Source organism: Thunnus albacares, chromosome 1 (assembly GCF_914725855.1).
Source record: "Thunnus albacares chromosome 1, fThuAlb1.1, whole genome shotgun sequence".
Classification (NCBI taxonomy): Eukaryota; Metazoa; Chordata; class Actinopteri; order Scombriformes; family Scombridae; genus Thunnus; species Thunnus albacares.
This window is the reverse complement of record NC_058106.1, coordinates 24,189,232-24,201,521: the sequence shown is the minus strand read 5'-3', so window position 1 is coordinate 24,201,521 and position 12,290 is coordinate 24,189,232. Positions and strand designations below refer to the sequence as shown.

Genomic DNA, 12,290 nt, shown 5'->3' with positions numbered 1-12,290 from the left:
ACAGGTGTAAATAATGAACTTAATGATGGCTGAATTCCTTTGAGCTGCTTCAGTCTCAGGCTTCTGGTATTGTGCTGTGTGTTGTCAGGTAACTGTCATACAGTCATGACTTCCTGGGACACTTGAATAGAGCAGAGCCATTGTTAATGTTATTAGTAAGTAACACCTGTGCTTTTCAAAATGTGAGAAGGTCCTGTTCAAATTGGCTTTATTGACATGATCATAATTAAGTGCAGTATTGTCAAAGAAGGTTGTACAAGGGTTACAGTATAAAGATAATCATTCAGAATCCAGGAAAAAGTACACATTACAACACTATACAACATACAACAGCATTACTATAGCCTACTACATTATTATGTAGAATACTACATAATCTAATCCTCTCTACATAGTTGTGGTATACTGTACACTACAGTACTGTATAATGAAAGAAAACAAGTAATTGCAAACATAAACATTTGTTCATGCATTCATTTGACCTTTATTTATACAGGGTGGACAATAATCACTGGGGCGCAGGACAATAAAAGCAAATACTATGAATGAAAACTTACAAAACTGCAAATTAAATATAATAAGATGCTGTTCACCAAGCTCTATGTGAATTTGTATATACTGTATATATGATATAGTTTAACAACTGAATGTAATGGACCTAAAGTCCATATGTTTATATGGTGACCTATGAATTAGGAGGAAATCTGCATGAGTCATTATTCATTTAATTTCTAAAACTACATTTGATATTCAAACAAGGTTTTAAACATGTAAGGATGGACACATATGGGACACAGATACTTAACAGCCTAAACTAGCATCCAGTTAATTGTCTGAGTATTATAACACACATTAAAATAATAATAATCAGTAGCTTAATATTGAGAAACTCATAATTTATAGCAACCACTTTGTTTTGCTGTTGTTCAAGAACTAATTTGCAAACTAGGAAAATTAATGATTATTGCTTTTTTAAAGATTAATAAAATTCTCCTTGTATTGCACCTGTATTTTCACATGTTCCCCAAAGCAAAAAATGTGGCCGTTCAAGCATCACAAATGACCACTCCCCCCCCCATAACAGAGCACATTCCTGTCTGCTCCCCCATCCCGCAACAACAACCTGGAGGAGAGAGAGTGCTACTACACCCCTTCCCCTGCCTCCTCACAGCGTTGGTCGCCATCCATCCCCTCTCCTCCTCCTGTAGCTACCATAACAGATGGTGGGAACAACATTGCATCCACCGGGTACCATAACAATAGACCGCAGCATCCAGTCCAGACAACACTGGCCTTGCATCATCATGCTCCCCGTGCAGGACCGCGTGAGGCTGTGAGTGCCGTCGTGATTTATTTCACGCGGTACCACCACCGCGGCCACGGAGGAACCTTCTTGCGACTGTTTGGGCTCTCCATCAAGCGGGGAAGATGGCCGCTATGAAAATATTAACCAGCACAGGGCTCTTCTTGGCTTTCTGTGCGCTGGGGCTGCTCGCTATGGCGATTTGCACCGACTACTGGTACGAGACCGACGCGAGGAGACACAGAGAGAGGTGTAAAAACTATGCCAACAAGAGAAACGACCCGGGTTACATCTACATTTCAAACCACAACCTCCCCCTCCAGATGCCTCCAAAGAGCGCGGAGAGGAAAGGTGACGGCCCAGATGCTGGTGCTCTCATCAGGGGGAAGCGGCACTTTCTGGCCGCGGTGTCTGCTATGGAGTCCCATTGCAGTCGGCAGTTTAACTCCACCATCTCCGGGCTTTGGAGGAAGTGTCACCGGGAAGGATTCGACCTGGAAACCGAGGACCTTATTTACAAAGGTGAGCAGCCTGCTTTTTTTTTTTTTTTTTTTTTTTTTCTTGTGAGCACCAGGCCGTGATGCTCAGCGATGAGCTCACACCTAGCCTGACACAAACACAGGATGATCCCGAGGCCCAGGCTCTCCTCTCACACTCAAATGTGTCTCTTTTATAAATCTAAAGCTATAAAACTAGACAAGGATGTCTTTTTTTCAGAAGCATATGGCTCCTCTCTTTATTTGTGAATTTCGCTGTCCATGGTGCTGAGTGAGCCTCCTCTTCCTCCTTCTGAGATAATGGCCGGTCTCAGTTGCTCCTTGTGTTTTCTGAATCCCGTTTACCGTCATGTAGAAGAGTAAACAAGCTCTCCTAAAAGGTTAATTGCACAGCATGTCATTAAATGGGGATTGGATATAGTGCAGCAGGAGGTGAATTGTTGATAAATATGGTTTGAATTTATTTTTGGGCCACAACAGAGAAACACAATATACAGCCCTCTTCACTGAACAGCAGGAGAGGCCATAGTTCAGGGCCATCCAGGATACACCTGGTCCAGAGAGAGGTCCAGAAACTAAGAAGATGCATAAAAAGAGGAGCCTTGCTGTGTAGAAAACAAGGATTTCACTTATTGTTGTCGTAATTAAAGCCGTCACAGTGGAGGTAGATGAACCTCGATTCAAATTACACCTTAAAACAGCCCAAATGAAACATTATGGATAGTTTTCTTTTCCAAACATTGACTCCGGATACCATGTTGTCCCTAAAACCCATCTTCTTCCAAGCATACACAACTTAACCAACCTAGAAACAACGATCAATGCTGCTCTATGTTCAGGTTAACAATTGAATTGTCTCAGTATATCTGCAAATGACTATTTAAAAGATTTTTTTTTTAATTTAGCGGCTCTATAGTGCTCTGAGAGAATCTACATTTCACAGCGTACAGTTTTGAATTTCAAAAATCATTATAGAGTACCAGAGTACAGATATTATGCACACACACAATGTACAGGTACATGACAAAACAGCTCTGTAGTATTAATTTATAGTACTGCACTGCTCAGTCCTACAGGAGTGGATCTATAGCATGAACACATCACTCCAATGCAATACCTCTGCAATATGTATATATACTACTTTTATGAAGCTCGTTATTTTACTGTTTGTATTTCAGAAAGGTGTTGACTCAGTCCTGTTCTTGAACTGGTTTGCATACTAGTTCGTACACACAGTCTCAGCAAAAAATAGATAAATAAAAAATATATATATAAAATAGCTTTTTGAAGCGTATCTTTTGTGTGCGGTTGTATCATATATATATTGTACATCATGTTTCATGTGTTCATGTTATTGTGTCCGTAGCTGGTAGGCTATGTGGTGTTAAACTGCCAAACAATTAATCTGGTCACATGAATACAATATGTTAAAGGACGGGATTTTTTTTAAGTCTGTCCTAAAATAACAGTCAGATGCCCAAATAAACATTGACACATGGTTTTCTTGCTTTAATCATTCCTCCTGTTCATACTGGCCATTAAGAGATCCCTTTATAATGCACTTTCAATTTAGGTGATGGGGGACAAAATCCACAAGCTTTCTTCTGCACAAAAATGTATTTAAAAGTTTATTTGAAGCTAATATGCCATCTTCAGCTGTCCAAATTAGTCAAATCAATTCATTATCTTTCAAAGTTACTGTCTGTTTGGTGCCAAATGTCCCTTTTTGTTACAATCCTTTGAACACTGTCCATCGAGACACAAAGAGGGATTTTTTTTTTTTAATTAAAGACTGTAACTGTGAAAGATATCCACTATTTGACTAACTCAGACTGCTGAGGCCTCATGTTATCTTTAGATAAATGTGTAAATACATTTTTACTCAGAACGAGGACTGTGCATTTTGTCCCCCATCACTTACATTGTAAGTGCATTATGAAAGGATATTCTAATGGTCAGTATGAACAGGAGGAATGATTACAGCAAGAAAAACCTGTTTCAATGTTCATTTGGGCACCCGACTGTTGTTTTAAGACAGACTTGAAAAACTGTGAACCTATCCTATAATAGTGCTTGATACTAGTAGCTCCAGCACCTTATTCATCATGCTGAGCTCCATGCAGCAACAACGTAGGTGAAGATTTGAATTTCACTCGATTAAAGATACGATGGTAACCATTCACTATTAGTTGTAGTCGCCTTGGAAATGCACATGCAATGTAGTTGACACTTGATTTTAGTCAATTAACTCGGTCTTGTCTGATTCTTAAGCTCATATTTGTAGATTTTAGGTATAAATATACAGTATATAAATGTGTAGTGCCAATATTGACACTGACATCTGTGCAGAGATCAACCATAATGGCCACTGAAAAAATGGCATAATTTGCGCCCAATCTTTCCTCTCTCATTGCCACACTCACTACATTGAAGACTATTTTGCACAAGTAAAATGACATGAACTGATACACATGTCGAAGTGATATGACGTTCAAATCACATATAACTGCACCTAAATGAACATGAAAATAGCTCTGAAAAGGCTAATTTCAGAGCTATAATGGCACATGCACACTGATAGCTACTCAAGCAAGTTACTTGTGATTATGCTCTTCAGTTTGAAAGCAGGATGACCAAGATTTAACACATAAAGAGAGATCAGATGTCAACAGCAAGTCAGAAATGTGAGGCATTCCTTATTTAAACTCAAAGTGCACTTAAATGTGCAGCATTCAATTGATGCAATTTACAAAACTGTGTTCAGAATCAGACAGTTTGAAAGATAAAAGCTGCAAAATGTTTAATAATTGAACGCTTCTTAACACGAAACGTGATGTGTTGTAAATTATTTTCTCATGTGCTCTAATTTGTGAAGTTTGATGGTGCACAAGGTGTCTGATGTCTGTCTAATCATGATTAGAGTCTTGATGATCACAGTGTTGTGACAGCAACGCTGTAAGCAAAATAACATTTTTCTGTGTTAAACTGAATCTGCTGGTGTGGACTCATACACACTGACAGTTAAACTGACACATAGTTTTTATTACATGATAAATGATGACTCCACATACAGCAAATTGTCACTGTCAATGAGTGTTGTTTTGTTACATTATGCAGGTTTGTACTTAAACCCTGTCAATTTAACACTTAAAATTTTGCCTTCAGGTTGTCACTTGTAGTTGTTAAAACACAATTTCGTATTGATTTCGAAAGCTGATTCTCTCCTGGAATTAAATGTTCTCAACATGAGATGGAAAGTTATTTCTGGTGGGAAACTGCATTCAAGACAGATGTGATCCAGTTGGTAGTCCAAGTAAGAGCGCTGATTTTTTAAAGACATGATATAAAGTTAGCTGTAAGTGGTGCTATACTTTGTTTCCATAAGAAACAGTTTTGAGTGCACTGGTGCTGCGTTGAAACTTGGTTTTTGGCTTTGCTGTACTTTTGCTGTTCCATTTGGAAAACATTGAATATTTGAACTAAAAGAATCACCCTGACGTAAAAACATCTGTCTTCATTCAATAGTAGCCTTGGGAGTCATTAACAAAGAACCTGGAGATCAAAGTTTAGGAGATCACAAACCTGACCTCTGAAGGAACGCGCTTTAAAATCAGAGATTAACAGAAGTAAAAGCTTTGACAAACATTATGAGAGATTTATCTAACGACTGAAAGAAAGAGAGATATAACCTATTGTAACATACGCAAAGTATAGTAGAGATCACACCATTTTTCCCTTAAATGTGAAATTACAAAACAAATAAGGTGCAGGGACACTGATAAAAAGTATTAAACCTTTTTCCATAGACTAGGAGCTGGACCTCATACTTGTGCCCCAAAAACCATTTAATTCTGTGTGTGTGCAGCTAATTTGGTCTGCAGTTTACTGTGCTGACCATCCAGTAAATATGAAGACATTTTTACTTTAAATGAGAACAATTAAGGCTCTTTATGTAGCCTTTGTTGGAATAATCCATATTCCATATTGTTTCCTAATCCTCCCATAATAAGAATGAAGAGAGGGTTGGAACATGAGGTTAATAAGGCTAACTGAGAAAATTAAAACTCAGCGAGGGTATAGAACAAATATGAAGGTTTTCTACTGTGTGTGCATGTGTGTGTGTTATTTCATAATTCCACGAGTGTGTTAAAGGTTCAGAATGAGATTTTGACTTAATATTCTCTTCTTGAATTAAGGATATTTGTGCTCCAGTTATGACTGTTCGCATTTTTTTCCCAGGGATAATTCAAAGATGTACCCCAGTCAAGTATCACTACTCTTCGTCCATCCTCCCACGAAATTTACCCATCAACATCACAAAGACCATACGACAGGATGAGTGGCACGCACTCCGTAAGTCTGAATGTGTTTTTCTGTGGAGTTGTTGAACTTGTTGGTTCAGTCAGCTGATTATTTTGTTCTTTGTATCTTTTCTGTTCATCCACATTTATTTTTCTGCTTTCTGCTTCTTCTGTGTCCAATTAACTTTCTTTTTGAGTGATGAAAAAGAAAAAATAAGAAAAAGATGAAAATCCATCCTCTACCAGCTGATAATGGCTTATGCTTAATTCTAAGTCTTCTTGTCCAATAGCTATTTTAAAGCTGTACCTCTTTAGACAACAAGGAGTTTAATTTGACTCAGAGACGTGTGAAATTTGGTGTGCCTCAAGGCATGATTTTGGGTCCTTTCTTATTCTCTTTGTACATTTATTCTAAGTTACATTATTCACAGACACAGCGCTGAAGCTATTTGTCCATCTTGTTTTCACCATTTCATAAAATACCTGAATTGGTTTATTTTTTAGTAGAACTAGTGAAATAAATTCACGCCTTTCTCATCCCGTGCTGTTATTTCCTCCCATCCTCTATAAATCAGGAGTCTTTCTCTCATCCACAGCTGCAGCAGCTTTAACTTATCAAACTAGCACAATTGTGATGCTAACCTCTTTTCACTGTTTACCTGTTCATTGTTTGTAAGATTATACTTTTTATTTTTTTAGGCACAGCTGGGTTTTGCTGTGGAACAGATCAATAACCTTCTAAGCCCTTCTCTCCCACATTTAGACTCATGATCAGAGGTTATCAGGTCATCACTATTAGTGAGCCATTGCCTTTCAAATGGCTTATCAAGGGGACATTAGGCTGCAAAGATCTGCTTCTTCTTTTAAATCTCTACTTTAAACATAGGGATAGGCTTTTATGTCTCACTTGAGGGTGCAGGAGTCGTCTGACCTTGGATATCGTCAGTAGTGGTTTTCTGTATGATGTACTGTTACTTTTATCTTATCGCTTCTAGGTGTGTTGTTTTATGTTCAGTAGAGATGTGCCTGATTCGTTTCATTTTTACATTGGATATTGTTGTGAGTCTGCCGTGCTATGTTCTGTCTTGAAACAAGCTATACCAAACCATTAAGTGTTAATATGAGATACACTCCTCAAGCACTTTATTAGGAACACCTGTGAAATCTGATTCAATCCAATACAACAGCTCTGCCATAAATTCTACATTTTAGAAGCTGATACGTTATCAGTTTTTGCTGACATTGTCAGAAAGGTGATAATTATACTTTATGTTTATTATTGAGGTCGTAGTGGGTGGTGGTGGTGTACTGGTGTACATTATATTGAAAAGTGTTCCTAATATTTTGCCCCCCTCATGCATGTTAATGGAGTGGACAAAATATTAGGAACACAGTTCTAACTCTATACTTATTACTGCTGTCATTATCATCCAGTACATCCTGCTTAGCAGTAGAACGGTGGGACAATTGATGCTCGACCGTCGTTAGTTTAGTTTGAGGGATACAACTTGTCAATTCCAGCTTTACTGCACTGCTGGATTAATTCCTTTATTGTCATTATATATTATTGTAAGTAAAATGAGGACAACAGTTAAAATGTCCTCTTAGTTCCTTTTAGCAACCATTGTAACTGTTGGGACTTCTACATTTGGAAATGAGGGTTCTCCCTCTATGCGTTTTCAAAGGTTTTAAATAAATAAAATGATTTGTTCACGGTATTAACCTTTCAGACTAATTACCAGTTTAAAAGATAACTGTCAGTTTCTCTGTTCAGTACCTGAAAGTTAACTTTTCACCTGTGCTTGCAGATCTAAGAAGAATGACGGCTGGCTTTGTGGGCATGGCCGTGTCCATCATTCTTTTTGGCTGGATCATTGGAGTGCTGGGATGCTGCCAGCAGCATGACCTCATGCAATATGTAGCTGGGCTACTCTTTCTCATGGGAGGTACTGTGAGAGCACATATGCCCACATCCACACGCAAGCATGCATACAAAATCCAATTTATGCAATTTCTGTTTTTAGTTGGTGACAGCTGAGAGCATTTTGGGGTTAAGATGAGACAGTAGATCAATGCCCTGCAGTAACATGATTCTTGTCCTGCAGTAAGATGCACATTACATGTAGGAACTGAATAATCACTATTTGTCTCTTCTGCTCACACAGGAACATGCTGCATCATTTCCCTGTGCACATGTGTGGCAGGAATCAACTTCGAGTTATCCCGCTACCCCCGCTACATGTACGGCCTCCCTGAGGACATTAGCCATGGCTATGGCTGGTCCATGTTTTGTGCCTGGGGGGGCCTCGGTCTCACATTGCTGGCTGGCTTCCTCTGCACCTTGGCCCCCTCCCTGAGCACGCCTGCTCGCACAACAACCCACAAGCCGAGGCAAGAGAATGGAACCGTGTGACAGGACCGAGGCGCCGTAGCGACTGACCCACGGAGCGCACAAATCACACCCTTCCAACCTTGATGTTTGACTCTGAAACAGTTTTTTGTCTGATCACCATCTCACACCACCCTCAACATCGCCATCTCCCCCTCAGTGTTCAGTGTGCCTGAGTTGTGACAGAGGGAGCATAGTAACGACAAACTTCACACACCTATTCTCGAAACCCCCAAGGGAACTCCAGGGACACTAAGAGTAACACCTAACGTACGACTGGGGCATCGCTCTCATAGCACAAAAAGACTTTCTTTTTTTTTTTTTTGTTGTTCTGATTTTTGACATGCTGACTTTATGGCGATCTAAAGGTGACTGTTTTCTCTGAGGAGAATTTGTCTTAAAATGGTGCTCTCTTAAATGCATTTGCCACATACAGTACACTCCCGCAGGCACAAACAAGCACACATACACACACACACACACACACCAGCTTTTCCACACATGCTCACTTACTCTGGATGAATCATAAGAGAAATCCTCCAAAAGGAACAACCACACAAACATCAGGCCAGAGCATCCTGTCAGCATTCCTCTTTCAGTCGAGTGATGTGTGCTGTGTTATTGTTCGTAAAGAAAAAAAAAATCTGGCGTTGACTGCCCGTTGCTTATCTTTAGTGTAGCACACTTACTGATATCAAACATTAGCCCTGGGGTAGACGTCTGCAGTCTCTGCAGAGCACACGATGGATCTAGCAGCGTGGTCAGTACGATAAAATACACAGAACTTAATTTGCATTGAAGAGCAAATCGTTTGATGCTTCTTTAAAGATTCTATATGTACAAAATGCATCTCTATGTAGATCCAAATCATTGTTTGTGTAAAGTAGATTTTGAATAAGAATGTTTGTTTTCTGTTTGTTTAGAGGTAATGATGGTTGACTGTATGGAGACATGTGCAAAGTTAAGCTCTGCCGCTTCACACATTGAAGAAAAAAGTGTTAAAGAATGGTTCTTAGAGCATGAATCCATTATTGGATTCAGCAACATGAAGGTATTTTGTGGTACCAAGTGAAAAGAAGAACTGAGAAGTAAAAGAAAGCATTAAATCACGGTAACTGCTGAGCTGTGACTTAATGCTGCTGTGCTGTTACTGCTCTGTCAGACCCAGTTGTTTGCTGACAACTGAATCATAACCTGACAAGAGCAACACAAGAAACCAAACTGCGGTGAATTGTTTACCCTTAATACTGGTCAGCCTTTTGTGTAATACTCTGAATACAAGCAAGTGAAGCAGTTTTAGGGGGACAAATGCAATATTTTCAGTGATCCCACTTAAAATGAAAGCACAAGCTGCATTCTGAATCCTTATCTGCACTAATTACACTAACATAAGAACATCACGCAATGGTCGAGGGCCGTGTCATCCTGTCTTGACTCAAATCTGACTCAGTAACGGCTGAAACAATAAAACAAGCAGCCACGGGAAATCATTTATGTCATAACAGTTTTTTTTGTACATGGGGGATTGGACAGCACATTCAGTTAAGGCTCATGGCATGATCCATGACTTTTATTAGCAATCAGCATGTAATACAACACTTACAGGGGCTATCATGACAACTTGGAAAAATACATTTACAAATTTCAGTACACAATGATGTGCCATTACACTGAGTCATCAGATGGTACTAATGGCAGGATATTCCATTACTCCATACTTCTGCAACTCAATTGTTGGATTGAAAATACCTCCTAATTTAATGTTGAAAAAAAAGCACAAATAATCATTTAGAAAAGCCCTTGAATGCAGCATTGTACACTAAAAGCTGTGTTCCAAATACACACGATATTGCGTTTTTTAATTTTGGTGCATTAACACCGGAAAATTACAAAATTAAGTACACTTAAAATCACAAGTATGCATACTAAAATGGCTTGGTTTTTAAGTGTTAATGGACACTAATGTTTTGTTTTTTTTTAAATATGTGGACATAGTTAGATTCATTTTTGAAAACAACAAAACAAAAATAAAGTAACACATTCTTGTAAAAAAAACAAACATTTTTGATTAAAATTGAAAGTGTTTCAAATTACCAGTTCAACTTGAATCATGTGTTTTTAGCACAGATCAGTAAAATCCACCAGTTTTTGTGTACTAACTTACAAAATACACTCCATAGTTTGTAGGATGGGGGCACAGTAACAGGTTTTGAAAACAGAACAGAGCAGGTTAGTTTGTTGAGTGAAAGGGGGGAAACAGTTCTCCTGGTGCCACTCTCGGATGATGACGACTCACAGCAGTTAGTTTTCTGTTGTTTTTTTTCCCCTCCGTCATCAAACCAAATTCATTTTCAATTGTCATATTTTCAAATTCACTACAAGTTCATGATTCAAAAATATTACAGCCATGTGTAATGAGGTTTTTATAACGTCGATTGCTGGAGATGAGTCATGAGAGATGTTATCAGCTATGTCAATTAACTTTCTTAGAAAAAAAGTGTTATAATGTGTGTTGACAACACTGTGTGTGATGTTCAGTCCTTTCACCGTCACCATTGACCTCCTCATGAGGCAAACACTTAACAGAAGACGAGGAAATTAACTGAGGCATGGTTGAAAACTGCATCTTCAGTGTCTTGTTCAATCTTTGCACTTTGCTGGGTCTCTTAAAAGTCTGTGAACCTGAAGTCTATACAGGTGGAGTTATACATTGTATGTTTGCAAGGCCACATATGGGAGCAAAAATGACTTGAGCATGTAATAAGCACCCTGTTGTGTCTTTTACAAACAGTTTGGGTTTATATCATGGTGTGTGTTAAGGGTCAGTCGGTAACAAGGACATGAATGAAAATACAATTATCATAGAAATAAAACAAGTTTATATCTATGTTCATTACACTGACTGTTGAGTCAGTGTATTTTCTGATGTCCTTACAACTCACAGAATGCAATACTGTTTGGTGTTTTGGTTATATAAAGTTCACACCCAAACGGATGCTCAGTAATACAAGTGTTACTGTAAGCGTTAAAGTGTATGTATAAGTACATGGTGCAAGTATAATGTGTTGTTAGGACTGAAGCACAATTGCACACAATTAACTTTTTTGTGTATTCTTGGTGGGAAAATTGGACTTTTCCAGTACTGGTGTGCAACTACTGCACATATGCAGGACTCTGTCAAAAAGTAAAGTAGTAATTTATTTGCAGCCCTAGATCTCAAATAGTAGTTACATTACAATGTCTGGATATTAAAACAAAGATTTTGTTATGATTGGGTCGAGGTTCAATACAAAAGAGTAGCACACAGTAGCAAGATTTTAAAAAAAGAATAATACTGTATTAGTGAAAGGATGGAGTCAGCACAGTGTAACGATGTATTTAAAATTGTTGTAAAATCTCTCTCAAATGGCAACTTCCTGTGTTTCATGAGGAACTTAGCAATGTACTCTGTGCAATGAGAGATGCCCTGTGAAAATGCCACCATTTAAAGTGGCACTTGTTTCAGTAGCACAGCTATTATTTTCTACAAGTCATTTATACTGGTTCAATCCACTGCAGAAGTTGTGTGGGGACTAAAAAGACATTACAGTCTTGCATGATCTCATTACAGTTAGTTTCTTTCAATATTAAAACTTGTGTCCATTTTTAATTAATTTATTTTACTGAAATAAAATATGTAATTACTAGTTTTGACTTTCAGTGTTTGCATTTTTTTCCCCAGAATTCACAAGTTTCCTCTTGGACATTTCTCTCTCTCCACTAATGTTCCTTTTTTTAAAGCTTGAAAATTTTAATCTGTG

The 12,290-nt window shown here is 38.3% G+C and overlaps 1 protein-coding gene across 1 annotated transcript; it reads left to right on the top strand.

Annotated features, from left to right (window-relative positions):
- The first annotated feature begins 1,062 nt into the window (after window positions 1–1,062).
- tmem276b (transmembrane protein 276b) lies at window positions 1,063–12,127 on the top strand. Its single transcript, XM_044351092.1, has 4 exons — window positions 1,063–1,825; window positions 6,040–6,153; window positions 7,910–8,047; window positions 8,267–12,127. Exons 1-4 carry the CDS (start codon window positions 1,429–1,431, stop codon window positions 8,512–8,514), a joined length of 897 nt encoding a protein of 298 aa, XP_044207027.1. The 5' UTR covers window positions 1,063–1,428; the 3' UTR covers window positions 8,515–12,127.
- The last annotated feature ends 163 nt before the right edge of the window (window positions 12,128–12,290 follow it).

Bases quoted from the DNA above. Each gene is read 5' to 3' on its own strand.
- tmem276b (XM_044351092.1), top strand. From the start codon at position 1,429: ATGGCCGCTATGAAAATATTAACCAGCACAGGGCTCTTCTTGGCTTTC. The intron at 1,826-6,039 runs GTGAGCAGCCTG...TTTTTTTCCCAG, and splicing joins CGAGGACCTTATTTACAAAG to GGATAATTCAAAGATGTACC. The intron at 8,048-8,266 runs GTACTGTGAGAG...CTGCTCACACAG, and splicing joins GCTACTCTTTCTCATGGGAG to GAACATGCTGCATCATTTCC.